Below are 15,278 nucleotides of genomic sequence, written 5' to 3'. Positions count from 1 at the left end.
CAATGGACTATGAAACCAATGCCAATAAACTCATTTTATTAGAACAATTATAGTAACAGAATCTTGCATGCCTGGCTATGCTTCCCTCCTCCTTCACTTTATCTTTGTGTGAATTAGGGAAGGTACTATTTGAAGCATTTTCTCCGGTTTGTCCTTTATGACAGCTGTGTCTGCCTGATGATCCCACTGTCGTTCCAGGCCATTCTCTGTGCCTTCTACAAATTAGTCCCCAGTTTTTACTTACTTGTGTGTTCATACGTCACCGTTCCAGAAACAACGTCAGCTTGGAGAAAGCGATCTATCACAATCCCGTTTCTCTTCACAACCCCATACTTCGAAGGTCGGGCAACCATGAACATCAGCTGCATGTCTTCACTATCTTTATCAGTTGCATAGAGGTGCTTTGAAGTGATCGGCACCACCTGTCCTTCTGGACACTGCATGAAGGGAATGAGGTCAGCCTTCATCACCGGGGGTTCATCGTTTACAGAAATTACCTAGGGGAAAATTATTTTATTTATTTATTTAAACAAATGTATATTTTATTTATTTATTTATTAGATTTGTATGCCGCCCCTCTCCGAAGACTTGGGGCAGCTAACAACAATATAAAAAGACAATGTAAACAAATCTAATATTAAAAATAATCTTTAAAAACCCCAATTTAAAGAACCAATCATACATACAAGCATACCATGTATAAATTCTATAAGCCTAGGGGGAAGGGAAAATTTCAATTCCCCCATGCCTGACGACAGAGGTGGGTTTTAAGGAAGGCAAGGAGGGTGGGGGCAACTCTGATATCTGGGGGGAGCTGGTTCCAGAGGGTAGGGGCCGCCACAGAGAAGGCTCTTCTCCTGGGTCCCGCCAAATGACATTGTTTAGTCAACGGGACCCGGAGAAGGCCAACTCTGTGGGACCTAACCGGTCGCTGGGATTCGTGCGGCAGAAGGCAGTCCCGGAGATATTCTGGAAGTCCAGATCATACATAGTAATTCCAGAAAGATTACAACATTAAAAAATCCCACTGCCTAAAACTCCTACCTATGTCATGCATAATAATTTGCCTTAGTTATGGCAAATATCTGAAAAAAATCCATTAATGTTCCTATTAATCCCTATTAAAATACGGAAAGAAATGGATAAAAAGAAGAGGAAAAAATTTTCAGATTATATACCCAGCACAACTGTTGTGCTTATAAACAGTGAATTACATGCTTCACACATGTACAATCCTAAGATCAAACCTCAGGGAAGAAAGCAATGATCAGCTTCTCGGATAAAAGTATCTGAGGTTTTTCAAACAATTTGCATGCAACAGATTGAATTCCATGGGATAACTATTTGTCAACCACACATTTTAGCAATTTTTTTTTAAAAAACCCCCCACTGTTTTCTGTAAAAGAAATGCTAAAATGGAATATAGGGAGGAAAGCAATAAAAATAATGTGATTCCTTTCTCTTTTTCCAGTTCATTGTTACTCTACTCACTGCATTTTCTACTGCATTGTACAACCATTGTAAATATATGAGTGATCACAAATAGAACAGAATGGAACGGAACAGAACAGAACAGAACAAAACAAAACAAAACAGAAGAACAGCATTTAGATTATAGGGCATATGATTGCATCACAGTACAGGCAGTTCTCAATTTACAATTGGTACCAGAATGCCCATTGCTAGGCAACATGGTTAAGTGAGTACCTCCTTATTTTACAACTTTTTTTTGCCAAGGTTGTTAAGTGAATCACTGAAGTTAAATCAATCATGCAGCAATTAAATGAATCCAGGTTCTCTCATTGACTTTGTTGTTAAAAGTCAGTTGGAAAGGTGACAAGTGGCAAGCACATGACTCCAGGATGCTGCAAACATTGTAAATACATGTATGTTATCAAAGTGCTCAAGTTTGATCATGTGATTACAGAGATGCTATAACAGTTCCAAATTGATGATTGTAAGTCACTTTTTTTCAGTACGGTGCAACTTTAATGGTCACTAATCATATGGTTGTATGTCGAGGACCGTTGTTTGCAGAATTAAACTTTTTTGACTCATACCTCTAAAAAGCATAATTTCTATATTTGGCTTGACATTTTTCTGATTTTTCAAACAGAAGGGGAATATTTTGAACTGTCTGATTTGTAATAATCTAGCAATGGCAACCCAAATAAAAATGCAACCTAAGTTTGGTTTTCTTAAGAGGCTTTTGCTGAAATAACTTTTTCTGACACATTGCATTTTCTTCATCATTTAACTCTAAATGAAATTCATTCCTGACAATAGGGGATAAACTGAACAGGTGCAGGTGTCTATCAGCTCCTACATTTCAAATCAATTGCCTAACAAGTACTGTCACATAAATCTCCAAAGTGAAGAACAAAACTCTTCCCATCTATGAATTCCCAGTTGCTGAAGCCAAGCGCCAATCCCTCTGACAATTTCACTTCTCCATCGGACATGTGTTTGGAGGAATCTTACACTGACCTTCACGTGGAGGATGAATTCGAAGGAATTGATGCCATCTGTAGCCTCAAAAAGAATATGATCCTGTTGAAATTCTGAACCATCATGATGGTACCTATGGAATCAAAAATAAACCTAGGTTTGCAAGGTTGCTACTGCAACTACTGGCACTCTAACTGCTTCAGTAATGCACTAAATTTTGTACATTGTCACTAAATTCAGTCTTTTCTTTTAAAAAAAAAGAGCTAATATTTCCCATTCTTCACTAAGAGGCATCCATGAAGAGGCATGTCAAAAAAGTAAAGATATCAGATACAACTGTGAAATTAAATTAAATTATTCTTTAATCACATGGTCAAATCCACCATTTTGACATATCTCTCTCTAATCTCCCTCCCCCCCTCTCTCTCTCTGTCTCACACACACATACACACACACACACACACACACACACAAATACCCCCCACCCTCAAACACACACTTCTATTTTGAGGTGATTATTAATTATAACTGATGTTTTCTCATTGGGCATTGTTCATGCTGCCTGAAGATCACAGAGATTATATTCCTATATATCTTGATATCTCTCCATAGGAAAGTTGGGTTTTGTTGTGGTTAGCTTTGGCCCAGCTGCTGTCCCAAGGACTGTGGATGTGGGGGAGACATCCACATGCTGCAGGCCTGTTTTGCCCCCAGTGGAATCTGCTGATGAAGGCTCCTCTGACCAAGAAGACATGAGTGACAGGGAGGAGGAGAGTGTGGCAGACAGCTCAGAAGGAGATCAATTATCTAGCTCTTCCTTGGATTCAGAACAAGAGTTAATGATACAGCCACACATGTAGAGAGCGATGCATAGGCAACAACAACTGAGAGATTATTATCAAAGAAAATGAGGCCACCTGTGATTGGGTGGGGCTGTGGTAATTAATGAGGCTGCTATAAATAGCAGCCTGTGGGTTTGGCCAATGTGGAGGATTATCTGATCCTTGTGTTTCGTGCCTGCTTTGCTGACTTTGACCTTTGTGTGCTGATTTTTCCCCGCTTTGAAACTAAACCAGAGCAAAGTGTGTTTTACTTTGTGAAAGAAGAAGGACTGTGAATTACCTCACAGCTGCAAGCTAAGTATCACAGAACTGATAAGGGACTTGTACAAATTACCAGTTTGTTTGGAGACGAGTGCTCTTTGCTATACAAAAAGAGGGCTTCGTTTATTTGCATTTTCGGTATAAAGAACATTGTTTTGAATTTTCAAACGTGTGTGTGTCTGAAATTGTATCTGTGCATTTTCGGGAGGGTTCTACCAGAGAGCTTAACAGGTTTTATACATACAGAATCAATTGTTCGAAAGATACAATTTTGGATCAATTTCCTCAGACTGGCTAGTTTATATTTGCAAACAGTTAATATGGAGAGGACAGGAAAGAATTGAATCGCATTTGCTCCCCAATGAATATAAGACAGGCTACTTTTCATCAAAATTAGATCAGGCTTGAAATCAGGCTTAGGGCTTCACAGCAAAAGCAATTTGCTCTCTAACCTGACTTTTGACCTCTGTAAATCTTCACAGGTCAGCCAATCTCTTGGATTCATAGGAGTCTCGTCTAATTCAACCCTCCCATGAAGAGGAAGCTTAAGGATATGTATCTGTATGTTTTCCAGTTTGGTGTCCACATCTGAAATCAAAATATTGTCTTTGGTAATGGTGCTCTGACCCCCTTCTTCCACTTTCAAGCTATGTGTAAGCACCTAAGCAGAAGAAAAGATACAGCAGTTACCGTTTCCTCTTAGAATAATATTTTTGCTGATGTTTTAGTACTAGGGCATATTTTTCCATAGAACACAGTTCTGCAGGCTTCAGAATCTCACATCTGAAACAAAAAGTTTTGCATTTTGGAGACACTCTCCACAATATTTTCTCTTTTAAAAAAATATTTTTTAAAATTTGGTTATATACATTAAAAAGGACAAACAAACATTAAACAAAACAAAATAAGACAATAACATACCGGTACATACATTTACACCTTTAGGGTTATCATACGGTAAATTATATAGACATTCAATTCATGCTTATACCTAAATTAACATAATTCTATATTAACATTACAATTTTTACCTAATATATAAACTTCTAGTAACTTACGGTTAATAAAATGCAATATGTATTACTCAGTTAAGACACTTAATGTATTTATTTTATTTTCTCCCCTTAAGCCAATCATAGAATAAACTCCAAGTTTCCTATTATCACTCCTTTTCATTTAACTCCATTGTCATTTTGTCTAATTCTGCACATTCTAAAATCTTCTTAATTATTATACTGTTCTTCAGTGGTTCTCCTCCTACCTTTCCGGCCGGTCGCAGTCGGTGTTAGTGGGGGGTCAGAGGTCGACCTCTAGGTCTCTCCCTTGTGGGGTGCCTCAGGGGTCGGTCCTCTCCCCCCTGCTATTTAATATCTACATGAAACCGCTGGGTGAGATCATCCAAGGGCATGGGGTGAGGTATCATCAATATGCCGATGATACCCAGCTATACATCTCCACCCCATGTCCAGTCAACGAAGCAGTGGAAGTGATGTGTCAGTGCCTGGAGGCTGTTGGGGCCTGGATGGGTGTCAACAAACTCAAACTCAACCCAGACAAGACGGAGTGGCGGTGGGTCTTGCCTCCCAAGGACAATTCCATCTGTCCATCCATTACCCTGGGGGGGAACTATTGACCCCCTCAGAGAGGGTCCACAACTTGGGCGTCCTCCTCAATCCACAGCTGACATTGGAACATCATCTTTCGGCTGTGGCGAGGGGGGCATTTGCCCAGGTTCGCCTGGGCCCTATTTGGACAGGGAGTCATTGCTCACAGTCACTCATGCCCTCCTCACCTCGAGATTCAATTACTGCAACGCTCTCTACATGGGGCTACCTTTGAAAAGTGTTCGGAAACTTCAGATCGTGCAGAATGCGGCGCGAGAGCCATCGTGGGGCTTCCTAGATTCGCCCACGTTTCTGCAACACTCCACGGCCTGCACTGGCTGCCGATCGGTTTCCGGCCACAATTCAAAGTGTTGGTAATGACCTTTAAAGCCATACATGGCATTGGGCCAGAATACATCCAGAACCGCCTTCTACCACACGAATCCCAGCAGCTGATAAGGTCCCACAGAGTTGGCCTTCTCCGGGTCCCGTCGACCAAACAATGTCATTTGGTGGGCCCCAGGGGAAGAGCCTTCTCTGTGGCGGTCCTGGCCCTCTGGAACCAACTCCCCCCAGAGATTAGAACGGCCCCCACCCTCCTTGTCTTTCGCAAATTACTTAAGACCCACCTTTGTCACCAGGCATGAGGGAGTTAAGTTATCCTTTCCCCCTAGGCTATTACAAGTTATGCATGGTATGTTTTTGTGTATGTTTGGTTTTTTATAATAAGGGTTTTTTAGTTGTTTTTATTAATTGGATTGTTCATGTTGTTTTACCACTGTTGTTAGCCGCCCCGAGTCTGCGGAGAGGGGCGGCATACAAATCCAATAAATAATAATAATAATAATAATAATAATAATAATAATAATAATAATAATAATAATAATATTTTCAGTTGATATATCACCTTGTTTCCAGTATTGTACAAGACTAATGTTTGCTGCTGTAAGAATATGCAATATAATATTGTAATATTTTCTTTCTACTTTTTGGTCCAGTATTCCCAGCAGAAATGCTTCTGGTTTCATATTTATTTTTGTTTTATGATTTCCTCCAGCCAAGTCTGAATTTTATGCCAAAATAATTTAATAACTGGACAGGTTCACCACATATGGTAATAAGATCCACTATTAGTCATGCAACCACCAGGGCCATGGCTGTCAGTATTTCAGGACCAGGTCATAAGTACTGCATGGAAAGTTCATTCTAATTTCAAATGATCACTAAGCGGCCAATCATAAGTTAAGGTCTACCTGTAGTCTTTGTTTTCTTCTACTTTTTTTAGCATCAAAAACATACCTCTGGAGACTGATTGTCCACTGGAAGAAGAGTAATGTTAAAACAGTTGCCATACAAAGTCCTCCCATGTTGATTGCTGATGGAAAATGTGAAGTGGATATATTGAGGTTCAGGGCCAATATCTTCCATGGGTGGTACATAGGCAACTTTCATGTGGTTGATGGCATGCTACAGATGTAAAGAAGTTAAATAGAGATCTGTTATATATCATTAAAAAATCTTCCATTCTGTATCTGTATCACTAATCATTTTTAAAATAAGGAAATATTTTCAATCATAATCTGCTAGGCATAGGGTAGACAACCATGCTGGTTCAGGAATTCTGGAAATTAAAATCCACAGGTCATAAAGTTGCATACATTTTTACAATAACCCATTTTATATTTTACATTTCAATTATTGTACAGCTCTGAAAGCTGATCATTTAAAAGGAATGAGAAAACAAAGGTAAAAGACCTTTCAATTATGGATGTGAAAATGTTTAATATAAGCATTGCAGACTGCAGGGGGAAAAACATCAGACCATCCTAGATCAAATTAAGATTGACCACACAGGAATTCTTTAAAACTAAGCATTAATTTTGGGCTTTATTTTTTCCTTCATAGTTTTCTTATAGTGAAAACGCTTCTGATCATGTGCAGAGCAGTTTCTTTCTCAATTGACTCTTTTTAGATAAAGTGGGTGTAATGCTTTAAATTTAATGACAAACCTGAGTGAATGATCTTAATGATGGAATAGAAGGATCCTTGATAATCTTAGGAACACTCTCTACCATGAATAATTTTCCAGCATCTGTGTGGCTGCAGAAAAAAAAAATGCTGTCATATATGTGCACTAAATCACAGGATGTTTTGAAGAGAAGAAATACAGTCATTCCAAAATAGGACAGAAAGTTCCTTATAACTCTCTCTCTCTACTTGTTATAATTTATAGTAAAATAATTGTGATCACAGAATGTTTATGTAAGTATTTGTATGTAGATGACATACAGATCTGATTTTATAATAGATTTTGCTATGACCATTATGCAAATGCCATGGTTTTTAAAGTGAATACTGTAGCTGTATTCCTATGGGGTTGGTTTTTTTTGCAAGAAACCAGCCCAAAGGACAGAAACTCAGAAAAGAATATCATAATTCATCATCATGTCACCACAGAATGCAACATGATCATAAAGATCCTGGGACACGACAACCATCATAAATATATGCCAGTTCCCAAGCATCTGAATTTTGGTCATGTGACCAAAGGGATGCAATGGTCATAAATGTGAAAAATTGTCATAAATCACTTTTTCAGTGCCACTGTAGCTTTAAGTGGTCACTAAATAAATGGTTGTAAGTTGAGGACTAGTTGTATTCTCGTCAGAGAAGTATGCATCATCTGAGACTTACTAAGGTGCAAAGGAGAAGTAGGGAGGAGATGTAATGATGTATATTAGCTCACTGTCCTGGGTTTCCGTGTCTATGTAATGAAGATGGGTCTTTGTTAAATAAGCAATCTCCGTTTCCTTGACAATCAGGTGACGGTTTGTTCCTGGAAATTCTTTTGGCAGCTGATCATTCACAGGAATTATATGTACTCTTATTATCTAGGATAACAATAATAAGAACAATTATCTCACACCTTGATTTTTTTAAAGAGAGACCATCCAAAATGCTGCAATTAAATAATCATGGCATTTAAAATGAATCTATGCAACTTCTTGGACCACACACTTCAAGCACAAGGATTGTCAAATTTTTCAAGCATGTTTAGATCCTGCATTTACCTAGATACTATCCCTATTTTTTTAAAAAAAATAAAATGTACTGAGATTTTAGCATTTTTGCATGTGCTCTCCCAAATTATGACATGGGCAGGTTGCAAGTATGCAAATGAACACAGACTGTGGAAACTTTTGCATCTCATTTGGACCCAGAGTATGGAGGAATAATGGAGAGGCACACACAGCAAGATACTTGAAGTCCAGTGTGAAGTTTCCATAGTCTGTGTTGATTTGGGGAGCCATGTCATCTGCTTATATTCGTCCACTGTGCTTCATTAAGTCTAGGGTCAACACAGCCGTATACCAGGAGATTTTGGAGCATTTCTGCAGACAAGCTTTATTGGGATGGTGATTTAAATTTTTCAGCAGGATTTGGCCCACACTGCCAAAAACACCAAAAACTGCTTCAATTAATGTGGGATTACTGTGCTTGATTGGCCAGGAAACTCACCTGACCTGAACACCATAGAGAAATTATGGGCATTGCCAAGAGAAAGATGAGAGACATGAAACCGAACAATGCAGGCCGCTATTGAAGCATCCTGGGCTTCTATAATACCTCAGCAGTGCCACAGCCTAATACCTTCTATGCCACAGCGCATTGAGTAGTAATTGCTACAAAAGGGTCCCAAACCTAGTACTGAGTACATATGCATGCTTATACTTTTCAGAGGTCCAATATTGTGCTATGTATAATCCTTGTTTTATTGATTGTATGTAACATTCTAATTTTCTCAGATGGAGGATTTGCAGTTTTCATGAGCTGTACCCATAATAATCACAATTATGACAAATCACAGCTTGAACTATCTTGCCTTGCATTTAATGTGTCTCATATATTACATTTCACATTTTAAGTTGCATTACTGAAATAAATAAAATTTTGCATGATATTTTTGAGTTTCACCTGTGTATTTTAGTTTATACAGAAATGTCACTGCATTCTCTCGCAATCCCCATAATGATTTCTAAATCTTACCTGAATTTCTGAAAGATTGGGAGGATCATGACTATCACACAGAACCAACTCAACTGAATCTTCAAATATTTCTCCTCCTAAGTGATGGTAGTAAATTATCCCATTAAACAGATCTTTTTGAAGGAATTTGGTAACTGGATAACCTGTTGAATACCAGTAACAGAAAGAAATCCATAACTTAGATAATACCGTAATTATTTTTTGCATGAAAACTTAGACATAATTATTCTGCATATATGTAATTTTGAAATTAATCATTTCTTTAATACTGTTGAGGTATACAAGACTTAAGTTCATTGTAAATAAACACCATGCCCATATTCTAGGATAAATTTCTTGTGTCAAACTTTACACTAAAATTATTTTATTTCTCAAAGAGAAGTATTTACTGTGGAAGGATTCAAAACAATAAAGATGATGATTCAATTGTGCAGTCAATTGTTTGCATATAAAAAAGGGTAGGTCTTTGATCACATAGTCACAGCCACTATTTTATTCCTCCCTACCGATATATAGAATTTCTAGAGATAATTTATTTATGTCTTTGTTTGCATCTCATCTTTATTATTATTATTATTAAGAAAATAATTTTAATTTTGAATGACCTACCAAAGGCAATAAAAAGTAGTCCTCAACATAGAACAGTTTATTTAGTGACTGTCAAAGTTACAATATCACTGGAAAAAAGGTAACTTATGACTATTTTTCACTGTTACAATTGTTGCAGCATCCCCATGATCCCTTGATCCAAATTCAGGCACTTGGCAACTGATTCATCTTCATGATGGTTATAGTATCCTGGGGCATTGTGATCACTTTTTGCGCCCTTCTTACAAGCAAAGTCAATGGGGGAAGCCAGATTCACTTAACAACTGTGTTTCTAACTTTAACAGTGCAGTGATTCATTTAACAACTGCAGCAAGAGATGTCATAAAATGGAGCAAAACTCACTTAATAGGTGCTTCACTTAGCAACAGAAATTTTGGGCTCAATTGTGTTCATAAGTCGAGGACTTACAGAGTCTATATGTCAAAAAAACCCATATGGGATTAGGGGGTGGAAGAGGTGGAATCAGGTGAAAATTAAATTTGATTGAATTTATAACCATGGGTATATTTAAATATAAATCCAATCAATTGTTAACTGATACAATTGATAAGATGGTATTTCTTGTCTTTTACAAATTGTCATTCACATCCTGCCTAAATGAAAATTATAATTTTGTGACAAATTAGGCCCATAGCCAAGACTTTTAGAAACATGCAGTCCCAGAGTTTGAAGTTGTTTATTCTTTGTATTTTTGATAATAAAAGTTGTGATTCAGAGTGCATTTGTACAGCTCTTAGCAAAAAGAACTAACATAAAGCACAAAAGCTAATGAAGTGTACAAGCGTGAAATCTCATGAAAATAATCTCCAGGCATATATGAAAACAGAACTCAAACATTGTATAAAGAAAAGGAATAAGGAATAAGGAGCACCATAGTAGTTGAGCACATTACCAATAAAATCTGTTTTAGGTTTTTTCATTATTTCTCCCGCCTGTGGTGATCTGGTGATATTGAAAAGTATGTAGTCATCGCTGGAGTCCATATCTGATGCTAGAAGCATTGAACTTTGGATCAGGATCGTTTCTCCTTCATGGACCTCTATTTCAACGTTACTAATGAGAAAAGGGGGGCTGTCATCTTTGGGCAGAATATTGATTGGAAACCTGTGGCGGCTACTGTGGTGGCCATCAAAGATCCTAAAGACAATGGAGTCTTTGGTGGAATCGCTGTCATCATGATGGTAACGAACAACGCCAGTCTTGAGATCCAAGACATTGAACATGAATCCTTTCCCTCCTGTTAGACAGTCGAAAGTGAACAATTCATATTAGAATGAGTATGCTTTGGGAAATGCGCTCCATTTTATAAAGATGGTACGACAGCTCCTGAGATGAGAAACAGGACAAACACCAATAGCAGGTGTGTTCCAGAAATTTGCTCATGTGATTCTACTGATGTCAGGGTTCCAAGCAACATACCCATAGTGTTAAGAGAGATTGAGAAACCCCGGCAAAACCCCACACTTATATACTTCGTTGCCAGCGCTGGGATTGGATTCAAGTCCTCGCGCTGAAGCTCCTGATTGGTCGTCTTTGCAGGCTTCCTATTGGTTAGCCTGCTGGCTCCTATTGGCTGTGTCTGATCCAATCAGGGATCTGTGTCTGATCCAATCAGGGATCTCTCTTTCGTAACAGCATGCAAACATAACACATAGCAAAGAAAACTCTGAGGCAGGCAGATTCCTCAAAGAATAACTTTATTGGCTATATCCTATTGGCACAAGCTGGTGAAAATTGACTCTGACTATTCCCGTGGTTTTCACCTAATTAAAAGTAGAAGTTTTTCACTTTCTCAAAACAATCAGTCGCATGGTCCAATCAGGATACTGTCCAGTTGCTAGCTGATTCCAGTCCCCTTTTTCCGAACAGCCATAGGAATGTCCTTGGTTCCCAAGTATTTTGTTTTGACTACAACACCCCAACTATCTCTATTCAGCTTCGTCTCACCACCCTGCTGACCGAAACCAGCCAGGAGGGGCACGGATCCAATAAACAGGTGGAGGAGCTCACAGCTCCCATGGCCTTGTCTGCTTCATTGGGCATCGCCAGTTCAAACTCGTCCCACACAACTGGATTAAGACTTGCCCAAGTCACATCGACAGAGATGACTGGGGTAAGTCTTAATCCAGTCGATACTGCCCAGTTGAAGTCCAGGTCTGTCCAAATTTGTCCAAATCTGAGCGACTTTATTCGCAAGAAACTGGCTAAACTCCTTAACCACTCCCCCCATATCAAGAAGCAAGTGGGTCACCGTAAACATGGCAGCTGAGCATGATTTCACAGATGTAATCAGGGTGAAAAGATGCGAACATTTTGCCACCTTGATCGCCTCTAGATAAGTCCTAATGAAGGCAATGATAGTTACAGCATCCCCTTGGTCGTGTGATCAAAATTCAGATGCTTGGCAGCTAACTGATATTTATGACAGTTGCAATATGCCAGAGTCATGTGATTACTTTTTGAGATCTTCTGACAAGCAAAGTCAATAGGGAAGCCAGTTTCACCGAACAACCATATTGTTGACTAAACAATTGCAGTCATTCACTTAACAACTGTGGCAAGAAAGGTTGTAAAATGAGGCAAAACTTACTTCACAAATGTCTGACTTAAAAAGAGAAATTTGAGGGTCAACTATGATAGTAAGTCAAACACTACCTGTATTGTCAATTTTAAGGATAGCATTTTGATTTGTGGTCAAATGCTTTTCAACTTTATCAATGTTGTATTGTTTTTAAATTAACCTGAAATAACATACTTCAAATTTAGACAATTCACATTGTAATTTATCTCTGCACTGTGTATGTTTTATAGATTAGGTAGATAGGTAGATAGGTACGTCGATAGATAGATCGATAGATGAGAGAGAGAGAGAGACTGATACAGATACTGATACAGATTCCCCTATATACACACACAGGCACGTGCATATATTCAGAGAACTCTGCTTCTTCCCTCCCAATACACACCAACACCTTAGTCTTTTAGGCAAAATTTATTCTCCTTCCCCCACTCCAATATACAAAGTGTAACACTTTCCATTTCAGCTCATTCTCAGTGGACTAGCAGTGGACTCACTAGCAGAGGTTCAACAGGAAGTAGGAAACTGAGGCAGAGAACTGAATTGAATTGAAATCTTACACAATGGAGCAAGAAAATAAGTTCAACAAAAACATAAATACAGGTGCAGAAACGGACAGATAAAAGTAAGGCAAGCCTTTTCTGATTTTTGCTCCTTATCCAATATAACTAATCACTATTTTGGGGTTTGGACTAGAACAGTGTTTCCCAAGCTTGGCAACTTGAAGATATTTGGACTTCAACTCCCAGAATTCCCCAGCCAGCAAATGCTGGCTGGGGAATTCTGGGAGTTTAAGTCCAGATATCTTCAAGTTGCCACGGTTGGGAAACACTGGACTAGAAGACTTCCAATATTCTTTCCAACTGTTCTGCTCTGTTCTGTACAATGCAAAAATCATGGAGCAGAAGGAAAGTCTATTTTCAAATTTTCACATTTAGGAGGCTACACTAAATGGTGCACATTTTTGTGCACATTTTCCAATTTTGTTTCAGCACATTGAGATCAGAGAAGGCACAGACACCACTCAGTTCAGCTAGTGGAATATATAGCTGGCTGTATAGTTATAAAACATCAGCAAACATCTGAAACAGTCAACTGGAAACAGGACAAAAAGCAGGGAAAAAATGAGCAACAGGCAAGAGATTAAAAAAAAGGGAGGGAGTTTAGTATGGGTATTTATTTATTTATTTATTTATTTATTTATTTATTATTTATTTATTTATTTATTTATTAGATTTGTACGCCGCCCCTCTCCGTAGACTCGGGGCGGCTCACAATACAATAAAACAGTTCATGACAAATCTAATAATTTACAATTTAAAATATTTAAAAACCCCATTATTAAAAAGACATACATACAAACATACCATACATAAATTAAATAGGCCCGGGGGAAATATCTCAGTTCCCCCATGCCTGACGACAAAGGTAGGTTTTGAGAAGTTTACGAAAGGCAAGGAGGGTAGGGGCAGTTCTAATCTCTGGGGGGAGCTGGTTCCAGAGAGTCGAGGCCGCCACAGAGAAGGCTCTTCCCCTGGGACCCGCCAACCGACATTGTTTAGTTGACAGGACCCGGAGAAGGCCCACTCTGTGGGACCTAATCAGTCGCTGGGATTCGTGCAGCAGAAGGCGGTCTCGGAGATATTCTGGTCCGATGCCATGAAGGGCTTTATAGGTCATAACCAACACTTTGAATTGTGACCGGAAACTGATCGGCAACCAATGCAGACTGCGGAGTGTTGGTGTAACATGGGCATACCTGGGGAAGCACATGACTGCTCTCGCAGCTGCATTCTGCAAGATCTGAAGTTTCCAAACACTTTTCAAAGTAGCCCCATGTAGAGAGTGTTACAGTAGTCGAATCTCGAGGTGATGAGGGCATGAGTGACTGTGAGCAGTGAGTCCCGGTCCAAATAGGGCCGCAACTGGTGCACCAGGCGAACCTGGGCAAATGTCCCCCTCGCCACAGCTGAAAGATGGTTCTCTAATGTGAGCTGTGGATCGAGGAGGACGCCCAAGTTGCGGACCCTCTCCGAGGGGGTCAATAATTCCACCCCCAGGGTAATGGACAGACAGATGGAATTGTCCTTGGGAGGCAAAACCCACAGCCACTCCGTCTTATCAGGGTTGAGTTTGAGTCTGTTGACACCCATCCAGGCCCCAACAGCCTCCAGGCACCGGCACATCACTTCCACTGCTTCGTTGATTGGACATGGGGTGGAGATGCAAAGCTGGGTATCATCAGCGTACTGATGATACCTCACCCCATGCCCCTGGATGATCTCACCCAGTGGATAACCTATATTATTTCAATCTTGCACCAAAAGTACAGAACTTTTCAGAATTGCTAGAAGCAATTAGTATGGACTAAAGGGACATTTAGTTTTTCCAGCTTTAACCCTCTTGTTTCCATAATGACGACAGAATAGAGATGGAAGGTAGGACGTAAGGTGATTGCTCCTCTGGTCCAGATCATTTCATTTCATTCATTTCATTTATTGGATTTATATGCCGCCCCTCTCCGAAAACTCGGGGCGGCTAACAACAATCATGAACAATGTACAGTAAAAAATCCAATACTAAAAAACTAACTTAAGACCCCTAATGTATAAAACCAACATACGTACAAACATACCATACATACAGTTGTATCAGCCTAGGGGGAAAAGAAGTCTTAATTCCCCCATGCCTGGCGGCAGAGGTGGGTTTTGAGTAGCTTACGAAAGGCAAGGAGAGTAGGGGCAATTCTAATCTCTGGGGGGAGTTGGTTCCAGAGGGCCGGGGCCGCCACAGAGAAGGCTCTTCTCCTGGGTCCCGCCAAGTGGCATTGTTTCGTTGACGGGACCCGGAGAAGACCCACTCTGTGGGACCTAACTGGCCGCTGGGATT

At 39.5% G+C, this 15,278-nt stretch overlaps 1 protein-coding gene across 3 annotated transcripts in view; it reads right to left on the bottom strand.

Moving 5' to 3' along the window:
* The window catches only part of FREM1 (FRAS1 related extracellular matrix 1), a 121,823-nt gene that overhangs the window by 69,635 nt on the left and 36,910 nt on the right, over nucleotides 1-15,278 (bottom strand). For all 3 annotated transcript variants that reach the window (XM_070742547.1, XM_070742545.1, XM_070742546.1), the window contains exons 9-16: nucleotides 10,704-11,048; nucleotides 9,203-9,345; nucleotides 7,850-8,046; nucleotides 7,165-7,255; nucleotides 6,455-6,622; nucleotides 4,004-4,212; nucleotides 2,488-2,581; nucleotides 245-497 (exon numbers count right to left, since the gene is read on the bottom strand). In XM_070742547.1, the coding sequence (XP_070598648.1) occupies nucleotides 245-497; nucleotides 2,488-2,581; nucleotides 4,004-4,212; nucleotides 6,455-6,622; nucleotides 7,165-7,255; nucleotides 7,850-8,046; nucleotides 9,203-9,345; nucleotides 10,704-11,048 (1,500 nt within the window). The remainder of the gene's footprint in view (nucleotides 1-244; nucleotides 498-2,487; nucleotides 2,582-4,003; nucleotides 4,213-6,454; nucleotides 6,623-7,164; nucleotides 7,256-7,849; nucleotides 8,047-9,202; nucleotides 9,346-10,703; nucleotides 11,049-15,278) is intronic.

This window comes from Erythrolamprus reginae, chromosome 2, assembly GCF_031021105.1.
Source record: "Erythrolamprus reginae isolate rEryReg1 chromosome 2, rEryReg1.hap1, whole genome shotgun sequence".
NCBI classification, from domain to species: Eukaryota; Metazoa; Chordata; class Lepidosauria; order Squamata; family Dipsadidae; genus Erythrolamprus; species Erythrolamprus reginae.
Note: the sequence above shows the minus strand (reverse complement) of the source record. Positions and strands in the feature narration are given on the sequence as shown.